At 36.9% G+C, this 16,602-nt stretch overlaps 1 protein-coding gene across 2 annotated transcripts in view; it reads left to right on the top strand.

Moving 5' to 3' along the window:
- Positions 1 to 7,322, top strand: part of LOC134222896 (uncharacterized) — an 80,640-nt gene extending 73,318 nt beyond the window's left edge. For both annotated transcript variants that reach the window (XM_062702048.1, XM_062702043.1), the window contains 2 exons: positions 6,285 to 6,407; positions 6,579 to 7,322. In XM_062702048.1, the coding sequence (XP_062558032.1) occupies positions 6,285 to 6,407; positions 6,579 to 6,697 (242 nt within the window). In that variant the 3' untranslated portion in view covers positions 6,698 to 7,322. The remainder of the gene's footprint in view (positions 1 to 6,284; positions 6,408 to 6,578) is intronic.
- The last annotated feature ends 9,280 nt before the right edge of the window (positions 7,323 to 16,602 follow it).

Genomic DNA, 16,602 nt, shown 5'->3' with positions numbered 1-16,602 from the left:
TAAAAGTAAACAAATCTGCTAAAGGTATAATTACTATTTAATTAATGCTTGATAGGTTGCCTTGGGTCGGCAGATGCAAACGCACTGCATAATGTAATTTTTGTGTTGGCCAAACATCGGCGTGAAATACGAAATTCGGCGGCGTGGAGCCAACCGGCGTATGGCGCGCCGCCGACACCTCGACCGTCGGCGTACGTCAATTTGTGTCGGCGGCGGCGGCGTGGCGCGGCGGCGCACAGGTCTACTTCAGAGTGCTTTAGTGCCGCTCTTTATTTTAAATCGAGCTCGATATACAAAACAAAAGTGACAAAAGAGGCGATTAGGATACGAATCTTTGGTACTTTGATTATGGACATACTTGCGAGTACACAGCCCATGACAATTGACCAAAATTTCGTAACCTAAGACTGACAGTCTTTTTTATGTTACATTGATTATTACTAGTAGAATAAGCGCTTTTATTATTTTGGTTTTGCTGATATTTTTACTATTTTACTTATTAAATTAATATAATTCCTATTATTTGAAATGCTGCATGCAACCTCTTTTAAATGCCGTGAAAGATATTTCTTTTGATAAACTATTAGGCAATGTGTTCCATTCCGATATTCGACGGATGTCCTAAGAATATTCGCTCGGCCGCGACATGGCGCAGCTAGAAGCTAGCCATGCAGGGTTTTTTTTTGTGTAAAAGAGAGGAAGGAGGAAACAAAAAGAAACGACTGAAATGAATACCAAAAATAAATGCGGGAAAAAATTGAGAACTGGTCTCCGGTGGAAATAGACGGAGTAGCAAAAAGTACAAGATGATAAAAAAAAACTAAAAAGAAAAATGAAAGAATTAAAACAAAACAGTTTGGCCTACGGTAGTGATATACGAAGAGCCACAACAAGTAAAAAAGAAAAAGTAAATCTACAAGAGTAAAAAAATAAATAAAATCGATGAAAAAAAACGATGTTTAGAAATTTTGTGATTTTGTTGATTGATCCATGTTTATGGAACTGGAAAACTAAACTTTTGATGTTAAAAAAACATGATCCGTTGTTTCTTTTATTCAGAAGTAAATATGTAGAAAAAAAGGATTTTAGAAAATTTTCTACTATTGATGCATGAAGAGTATTAAGAATACGATAAATAGACTTTCTGCTTTTATAAATCAATCATATGTGATCATAAAAGAGAGTAGCGGTGAGCTGGATTGTGATGGTGGAAGCTGGTATTGAAATGAAAATTGAAGTTTGCGAATAAAAGTATGAAGAATTTGAATGCATTGAAACTTAATCAAAGCAATCGACTTCAGAGTGCATTGGTGCCACTCTTTATTTTAATTTGAGCTCGCTTCTTCCCGATAGCCTGACGTGAGCATAGTGGGACTGTCATCACTCTGGCTCTCGCTTCTACGTAGCTTGTTGGCACTTTACTATGCACCGACATTTATGGTGGCTGTTGTTTTCCGTTCAATTTTTTCGCTTTCGATTTGATTTTTGCGTGTCGTTGACCGCCGTTAGTGTTGTCATTAGCAATCCCGGCGGCAGCCATGACTTTTTTCTTTTCTTCCAGCATCTCGATCGCTTGCTTCTGTTGAATTGGATTAAACACGTAAGCATTCTTTCATCGTCGGACAATTTTTTTTGAAGTGGTTGTCCTACTTACAAGTGAAGCATTTTACCTTCATCCTATTGTAGATGGAGAAAATAACGTACTTCTGGAATTTCGTGATCAACATTCATGTATACTCTGCGTACTCCAGAAAACATGTACAACTTGGAATCGGTCGGGATTTGCGTAAGCTTTTAATTAACGAAACTAATCTTGTCGAACACTTACAACGAGATCTACAATAAGATCATTCTTCTTGTGGGCTTCCCTCCAACGCAGAGGAAGACATTTTTGATTCCGGGTGTCCCACCTTGCAGAATTGTGTTCCATCGGAACCACAATAAAACTATTCTTCATGTGGGCATCCCACTAACCCAGTGGAAAAAGCTCTCTTATGCAGGCGTCCCACCATTCAGAGTTGTGAGCCATTCGATCCACAATTACACAATTCTTCCTGCGGGCGTCCCTTCAACGCAGAAGAAGAAACCCTTGAACGTGAGCGTCTTACCAAGGCAAAATTTTAATCCATTATATTCACAATACAATTATCCCCGATCAGCACAAATCTTTTTTTTTTTTTTTTTTTTATTTCTTTATTATAGAGGTTTGCAGCCCTGGGCTGGCTCACCTCTAAAGCACAAATCTCTTTGATTTGGTTGCAGCTACTAAAATATGACCAACATTTGTTGTATGCGGATAGCTGCCCTGCAAACACAAAGTCGCATATGGGTCATTCCGCGCCAAGTGACTGAGAAAAAGTGAAAACTTGCAGGTGAATACTATGAATTCCAACCAAAATAGGTGTATCTACTTACTTTGGGCCTACATTTCGAAAAAACATTTGATCCAACATTTTGAGCCGCCCCTCCGGCCAAACACTCCTCCCCGTTTTTGAAGATTTTTTAAAAACATGCCATTTTCAATAATCGATATCTCCGCCCCTGATGAAGCTACAAAAAACGTTAGTACCAGTTTTCCGCTTGAAATTTTGTGAAGATTTTACAAAAAATATTTTAGATGCAAAGCAGTGTTGCCAACTACATTATTTTCATAAAAAAAATAAAAATAACATTTTTCTCAAAATACGTATAATTTTTTTTTTGATTTCTCAGCGGATTTGAGTTTATCAGGCAATTTCCTGTCAGGAACACTTATCGTTACAAAGTAAAATGAGCAGTTGCTGAGTTATGACGGTTTTAGTTAGGCATAATCGAAGGTTTTCATTCAGCATATCGTTCAATTCGTTCTGTAAAGGTAAACAACTATGATAATGTAGTTTTTTTAGTTTTATTCGAATAATTTACAAAAAAACATATTTTTGCAGCCCATAATGCTTTTGAGGCCAGTGATGCCAGATTTCCACTGAATATGTTTTAATGGTTTAAAGTTATTTTTGCAATTCCTGATCATAATACCTGGTTTACAGTTCGTCTTTGATTGATAAAACGGCCTACTTTTCCATACCAACGAAATCGGTGATTTAATGACCACTATGCAACTCAAATGGGTTGCATAAATTTCATTATAGCACTCATTTTGGGTGCTGTGATGAAAAACCAACATTAGAACAGTAGTTACATGACTGCATTTTGCTCAATTAGCTCTGCTGGGGGGCTACAAAGGTTCAGTTTCAATAGATCTCTAAACGAGGGAAATGCTTTGATTCTATTAACTTCAAGTTTCAAGAGAGAACAAGTTTTGCTTCCGTAAACATTAGTTTGAAGTACTCGTGGATTACACATACACATACTGTATGAGTGCCTGCTGCTCCTGCTAAAACGCATTCGGGCGGCCGATGTTCGGCAAATTTGATAAATCCAATTTTGTAAAAAAAAAATTTCCTTGAAGAGGGCATATATTTCAGTCAGATTCGCTAGAACCAAACGCTTCTGCTTCTGCACCCGTTTTCCTCCTTCACGCACGTTTTTGTACTCTTTAATCCCTGAACTTTTTGTACGTTTTCTTGTTGGAGGAGATTACCCCTCTTAAGATTGGGGCAGCACAAAATACATTTTGTGTCAACGCATTTTTTCATGTTCCTTACTAAGCGTTCTGATCACTGAAATTCGTCTGAAGATAATAAAATTTTGATAATTATGTCAGAACATAAATTTATAATCAATAACAGAACACGCTACATTTTCGAACCCCATCTTCTTTAATTCCTTAGTACAGATGTTCCCAAATTTTTGGATATGCTAGGTGGGTTTAGCAGAATCCAATATTGTTTGCGACCCACAAGGTGCAAAATGAATTGATTTTTATAAATTTAACAAAAAGTGAGTTATATTGAGCGAATCATAATAAATTACTTTATATTCCTTCATTGATTGGATTTGGATTGGTTTTAGATTGGATTGGATTTGAATTTGGATTGAATTTCAAACGATATTAATTAATTTTGTATTGGATTGAATTTGGATAGGGTTTGGATCAGCTTTGGATTGAATTAGATTTGGATCTGAATTGGATCAGATTTTGATTGGATTTAGATTGAATTTGGATCTGATTTGAATTGGATTTCTATATGATTTGACTGGATTCTGATTTGCTTTGGTTAGAATTTGGTTTAGATACGGATTGGATTTCGAATAGATTTTTCAATTGAATTTATATTGTTTTTGGATTGGACATGGATTTTGACGACCAGCACAGTTCAGCATTCATATTTTCACCTGTTTTGGATACCTAAAGAAGGCTATTTACTTCTAAAAATTTGTTGTTCTTTAGTCATTCGTTTATTAGTATTCCAAATCTAATCATTACTTATAAGATTCAAATCTAAAAGCTGGTATACATTTTTAGGACAAAAAAGGGACTCAAGTATGAATCAAGAGTTGTCTTTCGCGGCACATCGATGATTATCCCGCGACTGCCCTGGGGGTCGATAAGTGTTTTCAACAGGAGAATTAAAAAAAATTATGCGTATTTTGATAAAAATGCTATTTTTTTTAAAATAATGTAGTTGGCAACACTGCTTTGCATCTGAAATATTGTTTGTAAAATCTTCACAAAATTTCAAGCGGAAAACTGGTACTGACGTTTTTTTTAGCTTTATTAGGGGCGGAGATATCGATTATTGAAAATGGCATGTTTTTAAAAATCTTCAAAAACAGGGAGGAGTGTTTGGTCGGAGGGGCGGCTCAAACGGTCGGATCAAATGCTTTTTCGAAATATGGGCCCAAAGTAAGTAGATACACCTGATTTGGTTAGAATTCATAGTATTCACCTGCAAGTTTTCACTTTTTCTCGGTCACTTGGCGCGGAATGACCCAAATAAGATTTACTAAAGCTGCCATATCTCAGCAACGGCACATTTTACTTTGTATCGATAAGTGTTTCCGACTGGAAAAAGTCTGTTAAGCTCGAATCCGTTGAGAAATCGAAGAAAAAAATATACGTATTTTGAGAAAAATGCTTTTTTATTATTTTGTGAGAAAAATAATATAGTTGGCAACACCGCTCAGCATTTAAAGTATTTTTTCCTAAAACTTCATCAAATTTCAAGCGGAAAACTGGTATTAAAGTTTCTTGTAGCTTTATCGGGGGCTAAGATATCGATTTTTGAAAATAACATGTTTTCAAAAATCTCCAAAAACAGGGAGGGGTTTTTGGTCGAAAAGGCGGTTCAATCACCATGGTCATATGGTTATTCAAAATAATGGACCAAAATTAATATGTGCTAGGTATTTTTCATTATTTTTAAATAGGTTAATTGTACGTGCTCGGTCACTTGGCGCGGAATGACCCATATGTTAGTGAATAAGTTTACATAGTGTGAGCGATATATGCGCATTTCTCCATTTGACATGCATGCAAAGTGTATGTGTATGGTCTCCACTATGTACACTTATTCGCCTTGATTGTGTGCTGCTCTGGTTCTTCTTGCGGGTGTCCCAACAATGCAGAGGTAAAAACTCTTGAATGCGGGCGTCCCATCACGCAGAATAGTGATCCGGCTGATACACAATAACTACATTCTTCATTCAGGCGTTCCACCAACGCGTAGGAAAAAAAATTGAATGCAGGCGTCCCACCACACAGGATTGTGATCCATCCGATCCACAATAACATCCTCGATAAGATCATTCTTTCACCAACGCAGAGGAAGAAACTTTTACACTCGTTCCGATCACATAAAAATACGGTGGATATAGGAATTACATGACTAGCCTATCATTTTTTAAATCTATTTTAATATTTGATTTGTGAAATCTTATTCGCTTTCCGTCATTCATTAACAATACAGCAAACGAAATAAAAATACAAGATGCCTTCACAGAATTAGGTTAAAAATTAGACTGAAGTATTAAAATGTTTGTCGGGAAATTCGTTCCATAAGGTGGACGTAACACGCTGGATTTCGGAAAATTAAAATGGTGCAAGGTATGATATTTGTTTTCGATGGACTAATTGTGTGATAGCTTAGACAAATAAAGACATGTAACCAAATATTTTTGCTAAGAAAACTAAGTAGAGATAATGTTAACCAAAATCAGTAGCATCGCCCTTGAACATTTTCATAACAACAAAAGTTATTCCCACAAAAGCCATGGTCACGAAATAAAAGCCACATAAAACAAAAACCTGCTAATCCATACTTTATTCCATTTTCTTGCTTCACCGGAATTGCCACATCCACACCAACCAACGAAAATCATAAAAAAAAACAAACATCCTCCAGCCATCGGTAAGCGCTGCAACTACGACATCCACTGCATCCCAAATGCCTACTGCAAGGGACAAATGATCTGTACGTGCAAGAGGGAATTCGCCTATCTCGCACCGGATAACTGGTCATGTCAAGGTAATTTATCAAAATGTTCGCTGTCTCCGGTGGATTATCCAAGCTTTTCGTTTGAATTTTATAATTTAAAAATTCATCAGATTTTTTTATAATACCACATACAAACATTTTCCCATCAACTTAATTCACAGAAAGTAGTAAGTACTAACTAATTTATTCTTTTGATTGCAGCGTCAGCAGCAACTTCATTACATCGCAGGAAATCTACGGCGACGACGATGGTCATGCTCCTTGCAACCGCCCTTAGCCTAAGCGGGTGGAGCATTCATTATTCCACTTCCACTCGTTAGCAGCTGGCAGTTGAAGATGAATTTATTTACAGTTTGATTGGATTAAAAATAAGCAGCAGTTACGAATCGGGTAGAAAAAAAAACGGCAACGCAAATGGAACGACCCCTCCGGAAATATTGTGCCGTCGCCAGCTTCTCCAAATACCACACTTCTAGCTTTTCAACCAAGTCTTCGTGCCTCGCCAGTGGAATGCGAGGAAGAGTGCAGTTTTGTAAAGAGAAATTCCAAACAGCGATTGTGCACTGCCTTGTCTTCTCGCTGCGAACCGTCATTGCATTGTAGCCTTGATACCCTTCTGGGTTCTGGTGAATGCAGTTTACGATACACGAATCGGACCCCATTGCAACAGTACCGACAAGTGCAGTCGGTTCGGTACCCCATAGTACGGTTCCAGTCAAGTCAGCATGAGCCACTGCAATCATACATTACGTATTTGGTGCAAGCCGTTTTTCTTACTCACGCGGGGACCCAGCTGCCGAAATTTGCGAAGATTGGTTGCGGACACGAACGAAAATGTTTGGCCCAGTTTGATTAGTTTTTGTTATAAATGAGTTATCGTAAGTGTTTCAGATTCAGTAGATTTGTTTCCATCATGTAATAAAATTCGAACAGAAACGCATTTTATTATTACTCTTTCAATTCAGTAGAAAATTGAGAAAGAATAGAGGACACAGAATGTTTGTAAGAACCTATTTTAACGTAATTATTTTCAGTTTGAATTTTGGAACAACTAACCTGTTTTTAATTTCAGATATGTACACCGACCCAGAAATCGTCAGCAACGGCATATGTCGTAATTTCCATAAGGGAAACTTGCGTGGCAAACCTTTTCAAAATTTCTTTTAAATTTCTAAAAGAAATCTTCACGCAAATCATCAAAAATTGCTCGAAAAAAATTCTCAGAACTTATTCTGGAAATTGTTCATAATTTTCTCGAGAAATTATTCGGAAAGTTCTCAAGAAGGTATTTGGAATTTCTTTGGATATTTTTTTGACCAAAAATGCGTTATTCTGAGAAAGAGAAACCTTACACTTATTTAAAGATTTACACATTTATCAATATGTTATGAATTAAAACCATCACAACTGGAATAATCATCTTGGTTTTGCATTCATATCCAAAAACTATACAAATATCAGTTAAATTGCCAGTAATTGATTCGAACCAATTTTTTTATCACTATTTGATAATAATTTCCCACAGTGCATCTTCTCTCTGCTTGAAACTGCACTGCCAACGGAAATGCAACGGAAACAATGGCCGCTCCGGGATAAGACCGCTTGGTCGCATTCGCTCGCGAAGACCACTACAACTGTAAAGAGTGGAACGCCAACCAAAGCGCAGGCAGGAAGCCACCATCATGGAAAGGAACATTCTGGGACATTTTGTACTCCTGATGAGCGGCGTCGCGTACCGACGTTACCCCATACGACCCACGTCGACGTCGACGACGACGACGACCTTATTCAACAATCCGGAAATGCTCGGGATGCTGCTTCCAGGAACTGCGATGACGATGACAACAGGCAAGCACCAGCTGGCAAAGGAAAATCGAAATAAGATTAGTTCGCACGTTCGGTGCCGCCGGCATTCCGTGAACTCGCGGAAAGATTACGTGAAAAGAGGGGCTCGGAGAGGGGGCCCCGTTGGTACATTCGAAATCAAACAGAAAACGATTTCACATTTTACGACATCGAGTTTTACATTGGAACGCCATCATCATCAACATCGTCACGTGTTTCTTCGTGCAGCTGGATTCCTCAGATTGAAGGCAAATAGTGCACCAGAGGGGAGAAGGGTGGGTTGGGTGGTCGAGACAAAGGCATTTTCACCAGGCATTACGAAAACTGCCTTCGCATTTCGCTGCTGCTGCTGCTGCAATGGGGACGACTATTTGCTCAATAAAATCAATGTTGAATTTTCGTGTTTCTTGAGAATTTCATTAAGTTGGAACTGTTTGCCACATCGATCATTTGTTTGCTTTTTGGTGCAGCTTTGGCATTGTGTGTTATACAAACAAAAATTCGGCGCAGGCAATTGAAAATAAATCGGAATTTCGTAAGAGGATGTGCTTCTGCTGTAGAATGGTTCAATTAAGGGGAAAGGCAAATATTCTTTGGTGGAAAAAAGTTTCAAATATAATATATGATGAGAAATAATATGAAATAAATATAATAGGTATTGGTTTGTATTTTAAATACGAGTACTCTTCATGCTACTCTTTACTTCAAATTTAGTTTTGTCTTTCTCATACAACAGGGCTGTATTTCTAATCCAAAAAATAAATTTGTCATAACATAATACAAGAACCATGTTTGAGCATACGATTCAATTTGATGAATTCAAGGGTGGGCAATAAATGGTTGAACATAATTAAGTGCACACCGATTATGTTATAGTTTAAATCAATGATTAACTTTACGACTTTCTTAATGCTAGCTGTTGGATCTGACGGGGCCCTTCTTAGCCGTGCGGTAAGACGCGCGGCTACAAAGCAAGACCATGCTGATGGTGGCTGGGTTCGATTCCCGGTGCCGGTCTAGGCAATTTTCGGATTGGAAATTGTCTCGACTTCCCTGGGCATAAAAGTATCTTCGTGCTAGCCTCATGATATATGAATGCAAAAATGGTAACTTGGCTTAGAAACCTCGCAGTTAGTAACTGTGGAAGGGCTTAATGAACACTAAGCTGCGAGGCGGCTCTGTCCCAGTGTGGGGATGTAATGCCAATAAGAAGAAGAAGAAGGAAAAGAAGGATCTGACGTTTTACATTCACACCATCTATTAGATTTTGTACTACTGTTGTTTCAATCGGGGTGGGCTTCGTGGCCGTGCGGTTCGCGACGTCAATCGTATGGACGCATGTGCTAGGGAGTGTGGGTTCGATTCCCACCCCGGTAAGGAGGAAACTTTTCGTGTTCGAAAAATTCTCCACTGGTCCACTGGGTGTTATGTGTCCTGTCCGTTGTCTCATGCTAGGTGTTAAGTGTTCAGTCTGTACGACCTCTGGTCGAAGACGGTGTTCCTGTCTTTTTTTAAATTTTTGCTGAACGCCAATTCGTTGAGGTTTCGCTAAACGAGTGCCCTATTCTTTTATTCCGGTGCGTTAGGGCGGTTTTTGTCCTTCCTTGGGTGCAACTTGGACGTTTTCGGTGGTATACCATTCCTGTTTCGTTTTCCAGTAATGACAAGCAACTAGGTCTAGCACAAACAGCACGGAACAAGTGTGTTTGTTGTTTTTATTCTTTCAAAATGGAAACAAACGTGTCTGCAGTCTTTTACGTAAATATCTCGGTTAATAATGTCAGATGTCGCGAAAAATACATCGGCTTCCATAACAAATACTTGTTAGCCAACTTCACCATTTTGTTTGCCTAAACTTGTGATTTTCTTACCATTCCACCCAGTTTGAATAATTTTAATTACCGTCGTCGGGGGTGACATGGGGGTGAGAATGGGTCACTATTTCAACTACTCAGAATGATTGTAGAATGGATTGAATGTATCTGAGGGCAAGAAGACTAAAATATAAGAGACCTTTTTAAACGATTTTGTTCTACGACCTTCAGGCTTCCGGTGAGAGCGATGACCCATTCTCACCCCAGACTCATTGTCACCCCCCGATGGCGGTACCTCCATTTTTTTGATATAGTAAATAAGTTTTTCAATAATTTATATCATTGTTCTACACATCACTACATTACTCTTCATTTGTATTCTCATTGAAATTTTTAATACAACTGTATGTCTTTAAACTTTTAAAAACAACAATGTTTCGTTTTGGTCTCTTCTCAACTTTTTCTGTTCCTCCTTCAGGTCACCGCATAATTGCTTTTGTGGCTTTATCTTTTTGCAATAATTCATCATAACTTTTTCAGCTTTATTGACCTTCGTGCAATATTTTCTGAATGTTCTTGACATAACTAGACAATTGGATTTGCTACAACTTTTGCTCCAGCTCTTCTGCTTACTATTCCAGCTCCAAACGTTATGTCTGTTATTTTGATCAAATGAATTTCCGTTGGAAATTTGAATGAATTTCCGTTGGAAATTCGAATGAATTTCCGTTGGAAATTCGAATGAATTTTCGTTGGAAAGTCGAATGAATTTCCGTTGGAAAGTCGAATGAATTTCCGTTGGAAATTCGAATGAATTTCCGTTGGAAATTCGAACGAATTTCCGTTGGAAATTCGAACGAATTTCTGTTGGAAATTCGAACGAATTTCCGTTGGAAACTCTAACGAATTTCCGTTGGAAATTCTAACGAATTTCCGTTGGAAATTCGAACGAATTTCCGTTGGAAATTCGAACGAATTTCCGTTGGAAATTCGAACGAATTTCCGTTGGAAATTCGAACGAATTTCCGTTGGAAATTCGAATGAATTTCCGTTGGAAATTCGAACGAATTTCCGTTGGAAATTCGAACGAATTTCCGTTGGAAATTCGAACGAATTTCCGTTGGAAATTCGAATGAATTTCCGTTGGAAATTCGAATGAATTTCCGTTGGAAATTCGAATGAATTTCCGTTGGAAATTCGAATGAATTTCCGTTGGAAATTCGAATGAATTTCCGTTGGAAATTCGAATGAATTTCCGTTGGAAATTCGAACGAATTTCTGTTGGAAATTCGAACGAATTTCTGTTGGAAATTCGAACGAATTTCTGTTGGAAATTCGAACGAATTTCTGTTGGAAATTCGAACGAATTTCTGTTGGAAATTCGAACGAATTTCCGTTGGAAATTCGAATGAATTTCCGTTGGAAAATCAAATTAATTTTTGTTGGAAATTCGAACGAAATTTCCGATGGAAATTCGAACGAAATTTCCGTTGGAAATTCGAACGAAATTTCCGTTGGAAATTCGAACGAATTTCCGTTGGAAATTCGAACGAATTTCCGTTGGAAATTCGAACGAATTTCCGTTGGAAATTCGAACGAATTTCCGTTGGAAATTCGAACGAATTTCCGTTGGAAATTCGAACGAATTTCCGTTGGAAATTCGAACGAATTTCCGTTGGAAATTCGAACGAATTTCCGTTGGAAATTCGAACGAATTTCCGTTGGAAATTCGAACGAATTTCCGTTGGAAATTCGAACGAATTTCCGTTGGAAATTCGAACGAATTTCCGTTGGAAATTCGAACGAATTTCCGTTGGAAATTCGAATGAATTTCCGTTGGAAATTCGAATGAATTTCCGTTGGAAATTCGAATGAATTTCCGTTGGAAATTCGAATGAATTTCCGTTGGAAACTCGAATGAATTTCTGTTGGAAATTCGAATGAATTTCCGTTGGAAATTCGAATGAATTTCCGTTGAAAATTTGAATGAATTTCCGTTGGAAATTCTAATGAATTTCCGTTGGAAACTCGAATGAATTTCCGTTGGAAATTCGAATGAATTTCCATTGGACATTCGAATGAATTTCCGTTGGAAATTCGAATGAATTTCCGTTGAAATTGAGATGAATTTCCGTTGGAAATTCGAATGAATTTCCGTTGGAAATTGAAATGAATTTCCGTTGAAATTGAATGAATTTCCGTTGGAAATTCGAATGAATTTCCGTTGAAATTCGAATGAATTTCCGTTGAAATTGAATGAATTTCCGTTGAAATTCGAATGAATTTCCGTTGGAAATTCGAATGAATTTCCGTTGGAAATTGAATGAATTTCCGTTGAAATTGAATGAATTTCCGTTGAATTCGAATGAATTTCCGTTGGAAATTCGAATGAATTTCCGTTGGAAATTCGAATGAATTTCCGTTGGAAATTCGAATGAATTTCCGTTGAAATTGAATGAATTTCCGTTGAAATTCGAACTCGCTGAAATCGAATGAATTTCCGTTGAAATTCGAATGAATTTCCGTTGGAAATTCGAATGAATTTCCGTTGGAAATTCGAATGAATTTCCGTTGGAAATTGAATGAATTTCCGTTGGAAATTCGAATGAATTTCCGTTGAAATTGAATGAATTTCCGTTGGAAATTCGAATGAATTTCCGTTGAAATTGAATGAATTTCCGTTGGAAATTCGAATGAATTTCCGTTGGAAATTGAATGAATTTCCGTTGGAAATTCGAATGAATTTCCGTTGAAATTCGAATGAATTTCCGTTGGAAATTGAATGAATTTCCGTTGGAAATTCGAATGAAATTCCGTTGGAAGTTCGAATGAATTTTTGTTGGTGAATTGAATGAATTTCCGTTGGAAATTCGAATGAATTTCCGTTGGAAATTCGAATGAATTTCCGTTGGAAATTGAATGAATTTCCGTTGGAAATTCGAACGAATTTCCGTTGGAAATTCGAACGAATTTCTGTTGAAATTCGAACGAATTTCCGTTGAAATTCGAACGAATTTCCGTTGAAATTCGAACGAATTTCTGTTGGAAATTCGAACGAATTTCCGTTGGAAATTCGAACGAATTTCCGTTGGAATTCGAACGAATTCCGTTGAAATTCGAACGAATTTCCGTTGGAAATTCGAATGAATTTCCGTTGGAAATTCGAATGAATTTCCGTTGGAAATTCGAATGAATTTCCGTTGAAATTGAATGAATTTCCGTTGGAAATTCGAATGAATTTCCGTTGAAATTCGAATGAATTTCCGTTGGAAATTGAATGAATTTCCGTTGGAAATTCGAATGAATTTCCGTTGGAAATTCGAATGAACGAATTTCCGTTGGAAATTCGAACGAATTTCCGTTGAAATTCGAACGAATTTCCGTTGAAATTCGAACGAATTTCCGTTGGAAATTGAACGAATTTCCGTTGAAATTCGAACGAATTTCCGTTGGAAATTCGAACGAATTTCCGTTGAAATTCGAAATGGAAATTTCCGTTGAAATTGAATTCAATTTCCGTTGAAATTCGAATGAATTTCCGTTGGAAATTCGAATGAATTTCCGTTGGAAATTCGAATGAATTTCGTTGGAAATTCGAACGAATTTCCGTTGGAAATTGAATGAATTTCGTTGGAAATTCGAATGAATTTCCGTTGAAATTCGAACGAATTTCCGTTGGAAATTGAACGAATTTCCGTTGGAAATTCGAATGAATTTCCGTTGGAAATTCAAACGAATTTCCGTTGGAAATTCGAACAAATTTCCGTTGGAAATTCGAACGAATTTCCGTTGGAATATCGAACGAATTTCCATTGGAATATCGAACGAATTTCCGTTGGAAATTCGAATGAATTCCCGTTGCAAACTCGAATGAATTTCCGTTGGAAATTCGAATGAATTTCCGTTGGAAATTCGAATGAATTTGAAATTCGAATGAATTTCCGTTGGAAATTCGAATGAATTTCCGTTGGAAATTCGAATGAATTTCCGTTGGAAATTCGAACGAATTTCCGTTGGAAATTCGAACGAATTTCCGTTGGAAATTCGAACGAATTTCCGTTGGAAATTCGAACGAATTTCCGTTGGAAATTCGAACGAATTTCCGTTGGAAATTCGAATGAATTTCCGTTGGAAATTTAACGAATTTCCGTTGGAAATTCGAACGAATTTCCGTTGGAAATTGAACGAATTTCCGTTGGAAATTCGAACGAATTTCCGTTGAAATTCGAACGAATTTCCGTTGGAAATTGAATGAATTTCCGTTGGAAATTCGAACGAATTTCCGTTGGAAATTCGAACGAATTTCCGTTGAAATTCGAATGAATTTCCGTTGGAAATTCGAATGAATTTCCGTTGGAAATTCGAATGAATTTCCGTTGGAAATTGAATGAATTTCCGTTGGAAATTCGAATGAATTTCCGTTGGAAATTCGAATGAATTTCCGTTGAAATTCGAATGAATTTCCGTTGGAAATTCGAATGAATTTCCGTTGGAAATTCGAATGAATTTCCGTTGGAAATTCGAATGAATTTCCGTTGAAATTCGAATGAATTTCCGTTGGAAATTCGAATGAATTTCCGTTGAAATTCGAATGAATTTCGTTGGAAATTCGAATGAATTTCCGTTGGAAATTCGAATGAATTTCCGTTGAAATTCGAATGAATTTCCGTTGAATTCGAATGAATTTCCGTTGGAAATTGAATGAATTTCCGTTGGAAATTCGAATGAATTTCCGTTGGAAATTCGAATGAATTTCCGTTGGAAATTCGAATGAATTTCCGTTGGAAATTGAGATGAATTTCCGTTGGAAATTGAATGAATTTCCGTTGAAATTCGAATGAATTTCCGTTGAAATTCGAATGAATTTCCGTTGGAAATTCGAATGAATTTCCGTTGAAATTCGAATGAATTTCCGTTGGAAATTGAATGAATTTCCGTTGGAAATTGAACGAATTTCCGTTGAATTCGAATGAATTTCCGTTGAAATTCGAATGAATTTCCGTTGGAAATTCGAAATGAATTTCCGTTGGAAATTGAATGAATTTCCGTTGAAATTGAATGAATTTCCGTTGAAATTCGAATGAATTTCCGTTGAAATTCGAATGAATTTCCGTTGGAAATTCGAACGAATTTCCGTTGAAATTGAACGAATTTCCGTTGAAATTCGAACGAATTTCCGTTGGAAATTCGAATGAATTTCCGTTGGAAATTCGAACGAATTTCCGTTGAAATTCGAACGAATTTCCGTTGGAAATTCGAACGAATTTCCGTTGGAAATTCGAACGAATTTCCGTTGAAATTGAACGAATTTCCGTTGAATTCGAAATGAATTTCCGTTGGAAATTCGAACGAATTTCCGTTGGAAATTGAACGAATTTCCGTTGGAAATTCGAATGAATTTCCGTTGGAAATTGAACGAATTTCCGTTGAAATTCGAACGAATTTCCGTTGGAAATTCGAACGAATTTCCGTTGGAAATTCGAACGAATTTCCGTTGGAAATTGAATGAATTTCCGTTGGAAATTCGAATGAATTTCCGTTGGAAATTCGAATGAATTTCCGTTGGAAATTCGAATGAATTTCCGTTGGAAATTCGAATGAATTTCCGTTGGAAATTCGAATGAATTTCCGTTGGAAATTCGAATGAATTTCCGTTGGAAATTCGAATGAATTTCCGTTGGAAATTCGAATGAATTTCCGTTGGAAATTCGAATGAATTTCCGTTGGAATTTTGAATAAATTTCCGTTGGAAATTCGAATGAATTTCTGTTGGAAATTCGAATGAATTTCTGTTGGAAATTCGAATGAATTTCCGTTGGAAATTCGAATGAATTTCCGTTGGAAATTCGAATGAATTTCCGTTGGAAATTCGAATGAATTTCCGTTGGAAATTCGAATGAATTTCCGTTGGAAATTCGAATGAATTTCCGTTGGAAATGCGAATGAATTTCCGTTGGAAATTCGAATGAATTTCCGAAGTAAATTCGAATGCATTTCCGTTGGAAATTCGAATGAATTTCCGTTACAAATTCGAATGAATTCCCTTTGGAAATTCGAATGAATTTCCGTTGGAAATTCGAATGAATTTCTTGTTGAAATTCGAATGAAGTTCCGTTGGAAATTCGAATGAATTTCCGTTGGAAATTCGAATGAATTTCCGTTGGAAATTCGAATGAATTTCCGTTGGAAATTCGAATGAATTTCCGTTGGAAATTCGAATGAATTTCCGTTGGAAATTCGAATGAATTTCCGTTGGAAATTGAAATGAATTTCCGTTGGAAATTCGAATGAATTTCCGTTGGAAATTCGAATGAATTTCCGTTGGAAATTCGAATGAATTTCCGTTGGAAATTGAAATGAATTTCCGTTGGAAATTCGAATGAATTTCCGTTGGAAATTCGAATGTATTTCCGTTGGAAATTCGAATGAATTTCCGTTGGAAATTCGAATGAATTTCCGTTGGAAATTCGAATGAATTTCCGTTGGATATTCGAATGAATTTCCGTTGGATATTCGAATGAATTTCCGTTGGAAATTCAAATGAATATCCGTTGGAAATCCAAATG

This window comes from Armigeres subalbatus, chromosome 1 (genome assembly GCF_024139115.2).
Source record: "Armigeres subalbatus isolate Guangzhou_Male chromosome 1, GZ_Asu_2, whole genome shotgun sequence".
In the NCBI taxonomy this organism is placed as follows: domain Eukaryota; kingdom Metazoa; phylum Arthropoda; class Insecta; order Diptera; family Culicidae; genus Armigeres; species Armigeres subalbatus.
Note: the sequence above shows the minus strand (reverse complement) of the source record. Positions and strands in the feature narration are given on the sequence as shown.